The sequence below is a fragment of the Maylandia zebra genome, linkage group LG10, assembly GCF_041146795.1.
Source record: "Maylandia zebra isolate NMK-2024a linkage group LG10, Mzebra_GT3a, whole genome shotgun sequence".
NCBI classification, from domain to species: domain Eukaryota; kingdom Metazoa; phylum Chordata; class Actinopteri; order Cichliformes; family Cichlidae; genus Maylandia; species Maylandia zebra.
Genome location: NC_135176.1, coordinates 27,506,128 through 27,521,216, shown reverse-complemented (window position 1 = coordinate 27,521,216; position 15,089 = coordinate 27,506,128). Strand labels below are relative to the sequence as shown.

The 15,089-nt window shown below is 41.0% G+C and overlaps 1 protein-coding gene across 3 annotated transcripts in view; it reads left to right on the top strand.

The window, feature by feature from the left end:
* The window catches only part of gria4b (glutamate receptor, ionotropic, AMPA 4b), a 157,833-nt gene that overhangs the window by 120,846 nt on the left and 21,898 nt on the right, over positions 1-15,089 (top strand). For all 3 annotated transcript variants that reach the window (XR_013100630.1, XM_004551206.4, XM_004551205.5), the window contains exon 11: positions 4,089-4,462. Coding sequence is in view for 2 of the 3 variants with exons in the window: in XM_004551206.4 (XP_004551263.1) it covers positions 4,089-4,462 (374 nt within the window). In the remaining variant the exon portion in view is untranslated. The remainder of the gene's footprint in view (positions 1-4,088; positions 4,463-15,089) is intronic.

The following is a 15,089-nucleotide window of genomic DNA, read 5'->3' as shown; positions in this document are numbered from 1 at the left end:
AGTGCTTTTATATTAAGTCCCTTTTTAACTGCCTGGCCATTTTACACGGGCTCTTTAAATTACTCTAGTTCCATTACCGTTTGTTCTAGAAACAAGAGAAGACAATTTTACAGACGAACGTATAAAATAAGTCCAGGCAGCCTGTATGATACTTGTGTGATAAAGGGTTAACATCAAACGGCATCAACAAAGGGTAAATTAACAGCAGATTAGCAAACACGGAACAGAGAGATTATATGTAAAAGCTTATTTTCTGCCCAGCTAAGATAAATAACAGACCTGTCTATCGTAGGGTTAAATAGATTCCTTAAATCATAAAACGCTCTATATGTCTTTTTCATGCAGAATTTTGCCTTTGCAGAAGCTTTTCCTACAGGAGCGGTTTTTCTTGACCTGCAGAGAGCTCCGTCTGAAGCACTGTTTCTGTTTGTTGTGGCCATAATTAAGCCCATATGAAATGAAATCGCGAACAGTCTCTGGTGTTGTTAATGCTAGCAGGATGAGGGGAATTAGGGGAGCATTAGAGCAGAGCTTTTGGAGGAGAAACACAGGTGTGGAGCTTGTTAAAGAATCTCTGAGGACATTTGATTTGAGAACGAGGTGTCTTTCTGCTGCTCACCTTGATGTGGGATCAAAAAAGATGCAAGGATGTGCATGAGGAGTGATAGAGCAATTTCAGGGCCTGCTTGTGGTTTTTTACTTGAATGTTTTTAAGGCGAAAAACACATTTCACTAGGAGGAAACATATAGAAACCAATAACAAGTGAAGATAAAAAGGACATAAGTACAGCTGAGGTCTCACTCATGCTTTTCTATTCAATAAATGTGTGATATTGTACTTTCTGTCTGACACTATGATTATTTTCCCTTCATCTGCTGAGAAAAAGCTATAAAATTCATTTTTCTCAGAACAAAAAAAGATCCTTTTGATACTTTCACGAGCAGCAAAAGCATTTTGTTTAAAATGTACAGTCAAAAACCAAATCTTTTTTTTTTTTTTGTGATGAGTTAAGTGGCATTTTCACAAAGTGGCATTTTTCTCGCCTGCGCCTCTTTGGTGCTGCAGTGACTCACTGTGAAGTCGACTGCGGCGAGCGTAAGCAGAGGCACAGTTCGGGATGTGTCAGGACTGATCAAGCAGTACAGTGCACTTTTGGTGTAAAGACTAACCAGGTTGGTCAAAAGTGCAGGAACAAAAAGTGCAGCTCTGTTCTCTGCTATTTTCATCTCTTTAACTAACTGAGAGCAGAAACGCAGCCTGCCCAGTAGAATTGCTTTGATGGGAAGACATGCTGAGCGACATTACTTTAATGTAAATCCCTTAACAGGAAGATTTAAGTGCCGACGTGCTGCTTTGGCCAAGTACAGCTGGCATCACACAATTTTGAGCCATTTGGACCCTTTTAATCCCACAACAGAAATTGTGTTCGTGTACTACGTCAGTGGAAACATAACCAGAAGTAAAAGCTGCATTTTTAGCATCGCAGTATGACTTTAAGGTCAAAGTTGTTGCAGTGAGACTGCAACAAAGAATTTCAGCCAATGTGATGTCATTCATCCATATGTTTGCATTTTGAGGCTTTGACTGAAGAATTTGAAGCATCTTGTATTTTTTTTTGAACCAGCTGTCATAAGTGAGGAGCAAAGCTGGCTGAGAATCGAGCACACTGAGGACTTGTCATTCACAAAGCAATCTGGAAACCTATCGCTGGTCTGGTGGCCAACATTTCAGGGCTTCTGTTGTAGCTAGGACATCTGGAATAGTGGATAACAGATATCCAGGCCAAGACTTCCTCTTTTGTCCACCAGCCATTGTTAACTATCCATCCATTCATTTACTTAACCGCTTATCCAGTTCGGGGTTGCAAAGGAGGCTGGAGCTTCTCCCACGTGGCTTGAGAGGTGATGATACACCATGGAGAGGTTGCCAGTCCTTTGGGCCAACACAGAGAGACAGACAACAACACACACTCACAACCAAACTTGTGGCCAGTTTAGAGTAACCAATTCATCTAACAAGTACAGAGATACATGTGTGAGAAAGCCAGAGTAGGTAAAGAGAACCCATCCAAGCAAAGGCTTAATGTGCAAACTCCCCACAGAAAGCCCCCTACGAACCAGGAGGTTTAAATCAGGAAGCTTATACCTTGAGGCACAGTGATGTGGCTTCTCCCTGTGCCTGTGTGGGCTCACTCCAGATACTCTGGCTTTCTCCCACAGTCCAAAGACATGCATGTTAGGCTAGCTGGTGATTCTAAACTAGCTACGGATTGCGATTGGTTGTTTCTGTCCTACCCCATCCCTCACCCTGTGACAGCCGGGATTGTGTCCAGCACACCTGCAACCCTGAAAAGGATAAGTGGGAGAAAACTGGATGGACGGATCCTAAATAACCAACTTGTCAGCAAACATTGTGTTCCTTCTTTTCACTCCGATGAATCTTTTGTCTTTAACTTTTTTGTTCCTGGTTGTTATACCTGTGAGCAGAAGGCAGTTCCTTGTCCCCCTGAAGCGGCTGACCTTAAGACCTTAATGCCTCATTGTTACTCGTTTATGCCTTAAGGACTTTACACACTGGACGTATAAAATTCATGCAAATATTTTTTGCATTCAGTAAATTCTTTAGACTCACCGATTCTTAATGCAACCATTCACACTAATTGCGTAATTTCGCTGAATGAATTTGTGGCTTTTATTTTTTTCAGATCAAGTTGGGTTTTTCAGATATTTCCCATGAGAATAAATGGGTCAATGCATTTGGCACCAACTGCGCTCGTAGCTCAAAACACACACCAGTACTGATATGGAAATGGTAAAATACTATTTTACCTCAGATACACAACAAGATGCTGCTTCTGATCAGTTGACTCTGTGAAATGATTTCTTTCGTTCCCATCTCTGCCGACAAGAGCTGCAACTTAATCAAAAACCCTAAAATATAACTGGTTTTATTTTTTGTTTTACTCTTAACTAGAAGCATAATCCACCAAATGAACATGGTGATGTATTCAGTAGCCTTTGAGCCAACAAGTTCACAGAATTCATTAGTAAAGTTTTTAGTGAAGTCATAAATTAAGCTGGAAGTGAGACTATTTTCTAATAGATTTCTAAACAAACTGGGTTTTTTGTAGCTATCATGTGTGTTTGCAAAGCTGGCAGCTTATTCTACTGTTATCATGTGACTTCTGAGGACATGCCAAGTGTCAGCACTTCTTCCCTCTAAGGCATTGGTTAGAGGCCATTCATTTCTCCCCCTGCTCTGAACAGAAAAGATCCGTTCTACCACAAAAGCCCCTGCCTCCTTTTAACCCTGCCTTGTATTTTAGTGCACACTAAATGCCCTGAGGCTGTCATCTTAGTGCATTTTGCTGAGGATGAAAGAACTTAAATCTCTTTCATTTTCTTTCCGCCCTCCCTCTTTTCTCCTTTCCTACCTCCTTAAGTGCGCGATGGTCATAATAAAACTTTAAATTCTTGCTGATATTAAGCCCTTTGCTTCCCTGCTGGGCAGACAAGGTCACAAGTGTTGCTAAGTCACTAACTGTAATCTGGTTTGTGGATTTTCAGCAAGTCGGTATGCACTTTTTCCACAGCTGCAGACCTCCGAGGTGGCCGTTTCCCCTTTTTTTGCCTTGCTGTGCTGTAAGCATATTTCTCTGACATATTATTTTATCCTCCCTACTCATTCCCCTGGAGTTTGAGCTAAGCCTTTGAGCATTAGAGAGGATTTCAGAATTTCCTTTTCAATTTCTTTCCCTTCTCTCTCTGTCTTAACTTGATCACTCCGAGATGTGTTCGGCTGCCATCTTCAACTTGATCGCTCAGAGATTTGTTCAGCCAAGGGAGAAATTCATTACGTGAACAATGTCATGAATAAGAATGACACCATCTGAGTAGGAAGAAGAAACTGTTTTTTGTTGTCTGAGGGTTGGCTAGCTATTGCCCTTTGGGATGCATCTGTGACTAAGTGGTGTTTGATTGTTGCATGGCCGGGCTCAGAAAGATGATCCATCATTTGCATTTGCTTATCTGTCATCATTTGGGTTCAGGGAGGCTAATCAAATTCCGCTTTATCTCGCCTCCTACAGAAAGCGGAAATCGCTGTGGCCCCTTTGACCATCACGTTGGTCCGGGAGGAGGTGATTGATTTCTCCAAGCCCTTCATGTCGCTGGGCATTTCCATCATGATCAAAAAGCCCCAAAAATCGAAACCAGGGGTGTTCTCCTTCCTGGACCCGTTGGCCTACGAGATCTGGATGTGCATCGTGTTTGCCTATATCGGCGTGAGCGTGGTGCTCTTCCTGGTCAGCCGCTTCAGCCCGTACGAATGGCACACCGAGGAGCCCGAAGAGGGCACCGACGGTCCGCCAAGCGACCAGCCCCCCAATGAGTTTGGCATCTTCAACTCCCTCTGGTTCTCCCTGGGCGCCTTCATGCAGCAGGGCTGTGACATCTCCCCCAGGTAAGACAGCATCTCGTCAATTTTTACAAGTATTTTGTTTGCTCCAAACTCTACAGTACATTATTTTTTTTTACTCAGGATACAGGCACATTACACGACCTCTAGGCCAATTATAATCACAATGTGCCTTCACGTCAGATTGGATTGGGTCTGTGTGAGCGTGGATGATCGTACTGTACAGATGACTCTGTGTGAGCGTAGCGTACTTAAATCCCTCGCCTGTCAATCCAGTTAGGACCGTCATCATTAATTCAAACATGTTTGATTGACACAAATGAAAACCGAACGAGTCTCGACACCCTGCCGTGACGAGCAGTAGTCTGTGACAGACGAAGGGGGGGGAAAGAACACATTAATATGTTGTTCGGGCCTCGTGTTTTTAATCACGTTTAACACATCGCTGCCGCTGAAGAACAGCAGTCAGTCTTTTTCAAATGTAGCTCATTTTAAAAGTGTGGGCGTGTGTATTAAACAGGATGGAACATGATTTGGAAATGATAGTTGGCATGAGCGTGATTTTTTCTTTTTTTTAAAATAAAATCTTTATTTACTTCTATACTATGTAAATATTTATGTCATGGATATGAAAACCTCATCATTTAGTACTTTTAAAAAACAAGTCCAGACAGTTTGTCAGCACAAATGATTAAATAATGTTGTTTTGTGTTACTAAGGAACATAAAAATGATCTTAAGGAAATAGTTCAACCTTTTGGGAAGAATTTATTTTTGCCTCCTTTTCTTGATACACACTCACTGCCCATTTTATTAGGCACATCCTGGATCCCAGTTTGCCTTCAGCTTTAAGTCTTCGTAGCACAGATTCAGCAAGGTGCCGGAAACATTCCCCAAATATTTTGGTCCATGTTGACGTAGTAGCATCACAAAGTTACTGCAGATTTTTGAGCTCTACAACACATGATGAGAATCCCAAAGGTGCCTTAGTGAATTGAGATCTGTTGACTGTGGAGGCCGTTTGAGTACAATGAGTTCACTGACACTGGCACATTATTTGGCTGGAAACAGCCATCAGAAGAATGGTACACTGTGGTCATAAAGCAGTAGGCATGGTCAACAACAATACTCAGGTAGGCTGTGGTGTTTAAACAATGCTCAGTTGGTACTGACGGCCCCGAAGTGTGCCAAGAATATATTGGCCACACCATTACACCACCAGCAGCCCGAACTAGGCAGGAGGGATATGTGCTTTCATGTTGTTTATGCCAAAATATAAAATATACCTGGTTTGATTGTCTATTTTACTCTAACTAGAACGGTAATTGACCAAATGAACATAATGTTGTGTTCGGTAGCATCTGAAACTAAATGCAAATTCTAGCCTCAGTTTCTTGTTCTTAGATGGCAGCTGCGACCTTCTGCTGCTGTAGCCCATCTGCTTCCAGTTTTAATGCGCTGTGCATTCAGAGATTCTTTCCTGCGTTCCTTACAAGAAAGGAACGCAGGAATTATATATTTATGATAACGAGCAGTTAAACAGATATACCCAATGAAGTTGCTGGTGAGTGTAAACCACTGTTAACTTCTAGTCTAAGAGTTCAAATTAACACCTACCAACATCCATAAAGTTCATGAATTATCGTCCTTTGTGGGGTTTGTAACTCTGTCTTGATGAAAAGCAGTTTGTTTGTCCACTAAGTACTTAACGAAACGGCACACAGTGACTGTGCCTAGCGGCATAAACAATAGCAGTTGTGTTTATGTCTTTGTTTGTATAAGGTTTAAACAAGAACAAGAGTCTGTCGGGCCAGCAGCTCTGTGAGCGTGTGCAGCTTATGGGGAATATCATTAGTTTCAGTGGCTTTTGGTCATAAACCAAAATATTGGGCAAAAGTAATTCAGAAAACTTATTACAGTTCATCCTGAGTGATAGATGTCTAGACTAAATTTAAGTTGTTAAGACATTTGATTGAAAACATAAATGCCCAGAAGTAAGAGAAAAATGTCTGAAACCATCTGACATGTGCAACTACGCAAACAAATGTGATAAATATACAGAGTAGGGACAGAGTAGGCTGTCTGCCTCACACAGGACGGTAGTATGTGGGGAAACGGTGCGTCTGGTTTTGCAGCCTTTAAAAGACACAGTTTCCTATAAGACCCAGAGGGAGGACCAAACACAATAGCATGACTAATTTTCTGAAGGATGGATTTGTTGCAGATGCCTCGAACAGCCTAACAGAGACGCTACCACAGAAACTGTTGGACTTCAGAGGTTATAGCTACAATGGGGCAAATAATTATTTGGTCCTCTGCTGATTTTTTAAGGTAGTTTCATTTTACTGCAGAGAGACAATTTCAAACAAAAATCCAGAAAAAAGACTTTTCACGGAGAAGCTTTTGTTGGCGGTAAGAAATTTCGTGTAGTTGGTCACCAGGTTTGCACACATTTCAGGAGGGATTCATGGCCTACTCCTCTTTTACGGAAGCTTTCTAAATCCTTCCGGTTTCTTGGCTGCTGCTTGGCAACTTGAAGTTTCAGCTCCCTCCACAGATTTTCTATAGGATTGAGGTCTGGAGAACAGCTAGGCCACTTCTTCTTTAGACACTCATTTATTGCCTTGGTGGTAGGTTTTTAGGTTTTTAGGTCATCTTCAGTGTTATGGCAGAGAAAAGGAGGTTATTGTCCAAGATTTTACAGTGCATGGCCCCGTCCAATTCAGTTCAGTTTTATTTATACAGTGCCAAATCATAATAACTAAAGTTGTCTTTTACCATTAATAGAAAAACAGCCCCAAAGCTAAATGTCTCCTCCTCTGTGCTTGACTGTGGGGATGGTGTTCTTTGGGTCATACTCAGCATTTCTCTTCCTCCGATCACGGCAACTCAAGTTGATACTAAAGAGCCTGAGTTTGGTTTCATCTGATCACAGTACTTTCACCAGCCCGTCTCAGAATCACGTAGATTCTAACTTAAGACGGGCTTGTTTGTGTGCCTTCTGCTGCTTATAACTTATTAGCGACTGTGGTCCTCACTGCCTTCAGATCATTAACAAGATTAATATTAATTCCTGTGATTGGGCTGCTCCACTACCTTTCTTCCCATGAGGGTGTTGGGGTTTTGTTTTATAGTCTGTGTGTCTCTGTTAAAATGGAACTACGACAATAATATATCATATAATTATTGCCCCCACTGTATACGAAGAAAAACACAAAATCAAAATCGTGTTGAGGTGAGTTTATTAATATGAACAAAGTTTAGATAACATAAGTCTTTTCTTAGGAAAACTATAACAGTGGAGAGCAGACTCCAGGAGCAGTATTCACTTTCTCAGAAACACCAATAAAAGTTCCTGAAACTAGTGGAAGACTGGAGATCACGTCCTTGGCTCTCTTATGACTTTGGATATATGAAAGTCTGCACAAAATTTTATCCAATAGTTATAGACAGATTAATGTGCCTGCTGGGCACGAGCCCAGGGGCTTCTGATCTCATCCCAGAAACACTATCCATTTCCCGGAAGAACACACAAAATGAAATGAAAAGAAGTGGAGATGGAAATGAAAAATGGCAACAAAGAAATACAAAAGAGACCAAAATTTAGAGCAAAATAATGGCCACAAGGAGCAAAAATGACAAGAATTTGCAATATGACTCAAATTAAACACACAAAGAAAAGAGGCACAAAATGATGAAAAAAGTCAACATCTTTTTTTTTCTTTCAGTCTGGGTATTTTGGTCCTCTATGGGATGAGTGCCTGAGGGGCCTCTTAAATTATAATCTGTCCAGGCCAACACATGTGGATGGATTTCATTCCATTCACAGAGCTTGGCTAAAAAAGGTATATATTTTAATTAGCAAGATTTAGAAAACAATTAGACTGACTTAAGTACATTTTGTTGGCATCCATTTATTTGGCCATTATGCCTCAGACAATGTTAATTGTTCCATTTGTTTCCAGTCTTTTTGTTTGGAGAAAAAGAAGATAAGCTGCTTACTTACCTCACAAGATGTCAGGTTGACACGCGTTTCTCGAGCTGGCAAAAAAAAGAAAAGCAAGCTTCCCAAAATAATGAACTATTTTCTTTAAAGGAAAACTATTTCTGTGGTTTCTACAAAAGTTATAATTTTGAGGTTTTCATCTGCCGCTCACAATAAGTTGTACCCTATTAAATAACTGTAGCGTATTTGCATTATGTAAGTAACTGCACAGAATATCCTGTATATCGGAGGTAGTTTGCATGGCGATATAGTTGGTAAGAATAATATAGAGGGGTTAAGGATGAACTGTGTTAATTGCACTGTATGCAGTATGTGCTCCTCATGCTGTGTGTGCACAGTGAAATCACTCTTGCTTGTTTGTGTGTCTTTGTTTGTGGTGTGTTTGTGTGGGACAGAGAAAGTCTCAGCGAGTATTGATTTCCTCCGTCTCTCTCTCTTCCCCAGCCTTATTGTTCTTCACTGCCTGACTCGCATACGCTGTGTTGTCTGCTTGTACGGGAATTAGGCTGTCTTGGTGTCTGTCAAGCGCCGACAGTTCTGACTTTGCACTTGTGTTTGTGCATTTGAGCTCCGGTTACATTAGCAACCGCGTTTCTGTTTTTGAAGCAGCTGTCCGAAAGCCTGCGTGTTTCATTACGTGTCTGTGTCTTCTCTTCCCTTTGTCCAAATTACGAGATCCCCCGAAACCCAGCCTCCCTGAGGCTTTCTACCAGCCAATTGGTGTCCAGTATGCATGGTGTACTTTGGAAGGGTAGAGAACTGGAGATCTTTGTTTTTTCCCCAATCAAAGATCAGGCTTCCTCTCTGTCAGCACACCCTGGCATTCTTAAGCTTATATGCTGCCAAGGCCCATAATTCTTAGTGGTTTCTCATTTTCTGTAAAGCCTTTCTTTGCAGTTTGAAAGGCTTTGTCATGCTTAAAGTTCCAGCAGATTGGTTATTTTAAGCTACTGCTCCTATAGTTATTTTAAGTTCTTCAGTTAACACTTCTTTTATCTCTTTTAAGCCCTTATGGATCTTATAGTGTAATAGAGTTAGTAAGATTTTAGGAGATGGAAGGAGGACCAAACCAGCCTGTATCTTTCAGCCTCCCCCACAGCAGAGGAGAACAAGATGGAGGATCCTGAGGTACATTATAGCCCGGTCCAGTCACGTAAGCAACCTATAGAGGAGGCTATAGTGGGCCTGTGACTCTGATTAAGCACCTTCATTTAAAGAGTACGATTGCTTTGTTCACATGTGTGCAGAGCACCCCGCACTCACCGCCATAGCCACTCCAGTCTGCCACATCTCCGCCTGCATACTGCAGATAAGGACTTTAGAGCTGCATAACAATGTTGACATCAGAATGAAAAGTCTGCATTTCAACCCTCTGTGTTCTCGTTGCATTTCCACCCATCACTGCCAGTCCCACGGGGGTTTCTCCCAGTCCATCAGCGCAGAATCCCAAACCCCGGGAGCCTTTCCTGACATGCAAATCCCGTCACACAGAAGATATTATATGGCATACAGGAAGTGACAAGGCCAAAGGTGAAAGTGGGATGAATTTCGAGTGAGGGCTGTGCAGTCAGGAGCTGGCCGAGCGGTGGAAATCCAGTCTGCATGCAGAGTCTAAACGTTCATTCACTGCAGACCAGATTACATAAGAACCCCATAAACTGTAGACCTAATCTGCAGTGTTTGTTGCTTCAAACTGTTTGGGGTAGCCGGTTCAGCGCAAGTTTTGCAAAGGTTAATTTTGGTCACATCCGCGTTGATTGACTGGGGGTCACATTGTGTCGGTTTTCATTAGAGAAAACCCCACAGCTCTGTCCAAAGCAATACAAGCAACACGGGAGACAGATACTGGGCCCCCCACTGGAAAATGATTTTCACACATACAAATGAATGCAATTGCCATAAATGGGTCATTTGAACCTGGTGAACCCAGCTGTGACATTGTTCACATTCATAAGGCTTAATTAGCTCAAGTAATGTCCCAAATCACTATATTCGCCTATTTGTTGAGCAAATAAATAAGCTAGACAACAGACTGTATATAAAAGATGGATGTATATCGCCTACTTGTTCGTGTAATATAATTTTGTGCCTTGTGTTGTAGACATCTATATAGACTGATTTTAACCATTTGGGGGCAACGGATGCACCGGTGTGTCCAAATCACATGACCAATTTAGGATGACATAGCAACAAGAAAAACTATATACTAGTTTTTCAATTGTGTTGATAGGCCATGTAAAACCAGAGTTTGGATTTTCAAAAATATACAAGATGCTCTTTCCTGAATACTATCACCCCGTTTAGTGCAGAACCAAACAGTAAAAACAAAGCTGATGCTGCCAATGGTGGACTCATCTGTTACAAAGATCTGAAGGAACCCCAGCAGCAGGATCAAGGTTAGCGATTACTTAGCCAACCTGGGATGACAGTGGTGCTTGCGAGGAAAACAACCTCCCAAAAAACAAGAAAAAAAACATGACATTCTTGTTGGTGGAAAAATGTAACATGTCGACCAATCAAAAAAAGATATCCCAGCACGTGGCATTTGGTTGTTTAGGAAGAGGGGAAAGCTTTGGGAGTGACACGTCAAAAGAGCGAGTGAGCGATAGCAAGTTTTGAGATGTGAGAGAATCCTGACATTTAGCGTGTTTGGAGTGGGTAGTTAGGTGTGCTGTCTTGTGTAGTGTGGCAGCCAAGCATGTAGTCTAGTCATTTGCTTTGTTTAGTGTGTCAAAACAATGAGGGCACTGCCAAATGTCACGTTTGCTAGCTTAAAAGTCACCCGAGACAGATTGGGCACATCACAGGCTAGAATTTCACTTAGGACACAGACTTCTTGTGAAGAAACATTAATAACTCATATTATTTCTTTATTTAGTTCTAATAACTCATATATTTACATATATTCTTGACTAATAAAAAAAACACCCTACAAAAACTACCACATTCACATCTAATGCAAAGCAGAGACCAAAACTGCATTAGGCTCTCAGCATGTTTATTTCTCATTTAAAGTTGGATATTTTACCAGCACAAATAGCCATCAACTAATAAAACCCACTGAGAAAGAACAGGAAACTTAAAACATGTAATTTTGCTTAATTAATTGACAAAAACTGATGGATACTTACTAATAAATCCTTATATTAAAGTTACAACGTCCACTCAATTAGTAGCAAGACTTGCTAAAAGCACTCAGACTAATGGTTATCACAAAGTAATGTGCCGATTTATGAGCCATCATTTCTCCAAGTCGTCTTACCATAACCTTTCAAGCCAATTAGATAAGCTAGATAACTTGCAAGGGAAGCATCCCCATGTTTAACCCTTTACAAAGTTCTGCTTGTTTTTGGGGTTGGTTTTTTTTTTTTTACTTTCCTTAAGAGGTAAAGATGACATAAAAGGAGAAGGAGAAAAAGAGGCTGGGAGGGATTCAGAGTAGAGCTGCCTGTTCAGGGGGTTTGGGCACCAGACCAAGATACCTTTTGGGCACCTACGAGGTCAGCTGTTGGGAATTCAGTGGTATCCCACCAGAGGAACTGGAGGAGGTGGCTGTTTGAGCTACTTCTTAAAGACCTTCACATACTGTTCATCTAATTTTTCCTTCCTCCACTTGTCCAGTTTCCTCAATTTTTTTTAAAGGACACACAGCACACAGTGCTGAGATATGCCATATTTTCTGCTCATAGCTTTATGCCATTCAAACTTTTACTTTTGACATTTTGTATAGATTCAGCTAAACAAATGGGAACGAAATATGTGTTTTTTTGCCACAGGCTGTAGACAAAGTGCTTAAAGATAGTGCCTTGTCAAATTGTCTGTTATGTGTAGTCACAACTTTGGTTCACCCCTCGAGTTAGGTGCCTTTTATTTTATGCTTGAATGGCTAACAGATTAACGACTACACCCAAAGCCCATGACTTGTATGTGTCCATCCAGCGTGGTGGTCTTGGCTTTTACCTTACATGTGGTATTTTTAGCTGTGACTCTTGGATGTAATCCACCTACTGTTAGTGTCGACAGTTTGATTCATGGCGCAGCTCCTCCACGAAAGGCAGAAGTTGAAATGGCACTGAATGTCTTCCTCTTTCTCGCTCTTCCTCTCTTAATAAGGGTTAATACCCCCTTCTGCTCCCTCGAGGCAGCCCGTAATAATTAATTCAGTGATTAATATCCTGGTCTCCAATGGTAATGTCTCTGTGGAAACAGGAGAAGAAGGGAGCTTAAACGAAATGGCGACATGATAGTGGTTTTAATTGACTGCAAATCCCACTTGGATAGAACTGCAGTTATTTTGGTGCTTCCTCTTGAGAATGCAGGATGTCACATCGCAACTCATAAAATGTCAATATAAACATCCAGGCAGCCGTCTGCATCTCCGGTGTAATTGTTCCAGGTGTTTGCAGTCACTTCTGTCTCATTGCTTCAGATGGATTATCTCTATCTCTTCTGCTGAGTCATCATTGCTGAATCACCGGCGAGCTAATGAGAATGCTGTGATTGGCTTGATTAGTCCTGATTAGCTCAGACTGCGTGCATACTGATGGCAGATTTCCTGATGGCTATAGATGAGGCGTAACTTTTAATTTGAGTTGTGAATTTAGGCCAGAAGCAGAAGCTGCGTTTGAAAAAGGGGAAAAATCTGACTTTCAAGTGGTCTATATCCAAGATTTTCATTATTCCATTAGTTCAATACCAATTAGCTTTGTTATCTAGCTAACACAGTGCTGTTTTGCTGCATTGCTTATTGCTCCTGTCAGCAGTGCTTATCCGTCTATGAGGTTGATTTGTTGCACTAATTTAGCCAATTTTGGGCTATGCTGGATGCTGCATGTGCATCTGTGTAGTCGTCATCTTTAGCTTCAAGGTAAAATGGTATTAATGTTTCCCGCTTTGATATTTTGGTAAAAACCTGTCCAGTTACAATTAAAATGTGCATTTGTTTCCTTAAAGGGGGGCTATTGTGCTCTTTCTTACATTCTGTAATGTATATACTGTTACAATGGTGGGAGTTTATATTAAATATTGCTCAAGTTTTAAATAATTAGACATCATCTGTGAGCCGAAAGTTCAGGCTTCAGACTGAAATACTTTGGGGGGAAGCTGATATCCTAATGTGGTTATTCCACACACAGAGCTCTGGATGTGACCACAGAAGCCTCATTTACCTGACTTTTGAGGGGCAGCCAATCAGAAGGAAGTCAAGTAAGAATAGGACGGCAACCTCCTCACTAGGAAATAATATTGGTAACTAGGTGATTGCACTGATTTTTATTTATTATTTTGCTGTCAGAACAAAGTTTTGATTGAAAGGTGATTGCAAAGTTTGCCTTGTGGGAGGCAGCCTGTCTCCAAACAATTGCAATCCAGCTTTTACAGACTGCAATCACTCTCAGACAGACAGGCAAATAACTGCAATCTCATCTATAAACAGACAGTTTGCAATAAATCAGAGTCAGTCTGTGCTAATGAGCTCAACTTGTCTGCGGCACACTCTTTAAAATAGATGACTCAACTGGTTGACAACTTGGTTGTGTTATGCTTCCATTTCTATATAAAAGGTTGCTGTGTGACTTTGTCATTTTAGGTTAAATGCAGCAAAAGCAACAATGCAGCAACAATGTTTCTATTTGTGGAGGAATGTCTGAGATAAGCTGGACTCTGAATGTAAATACTTAATGTCAATTCCTGTTTAATGGGAATTTCTGTGCATGTAGATGCAACTTATCACAGTTAATACCTGTATTATCACAAACAAATTGCATGTAATTGAAACAACTTGACCCCATTCAATCCCCATCTGAGTCCATCTTATTGTTGTTTTTGAAGGCGGCGCCTGGCTGCAGACCTGGTCGCCTTCTTTGAAGCAGCCAGAGTGAAAGTTCATTTCACACATTATTTCACATAATTGTAATCGTGTTGTGGTCTCCATCCACTGTTTTCCATTAAAGAGACTGTGGCTTTAAAGGGAGGTGAGCTAAAGCAGCCTGTGTCAGACTGGAAGTGCACCTAGATTGGTCACCAGTTTACATAGACACAGACAGCCACACCTGTAGCCAGTTTAATAATCACAGATCAAACTGACAAGGTTAGGTGTGAGTCGACTATGCTAACCCCCGCACAATTAAAGTATGTTTTGAACTTTGGATACAGATTTGGAGCTTAATGGTTTCCTTTTGAGATCATTTTTTTCACCAAATGCTTCAATTTCTTTTCCTCATGACCTTTCTGGTACTAAAATTCAGCTAAAGTGGAATTTTAATCCTCTTCAGATGGTTGTAGTTCAATACATTTTAAAAGCCTCATGAGATTAAAAAGTGTCTCAGGACAAAAGCAAATATTTGAGAAAAGACAGCGATTTAAGAAGGTTGTAAAGGCATCATTAAAATGATTTAATAGCTCCTAATATCCATAGAGTCTATACAACTAAGTAGGTGATATAAACCACAATATATGTATTCTTTTTTACAGCTAGACAGGTGTAAGATTTCATATATGGCATTTAAAATGACAAACAGAAAACAAAACATCCACCTGCGATACGACCAGGCTTTCTTCAAGGTTGACATCACAGAGCGATCCAGTGTCGGGTATTTAAAATCCCACAGATTATATTTCCCCAGGAGATAATGCTGAAGGTTTGTAATATCTTAGTTACGTGTGGCAG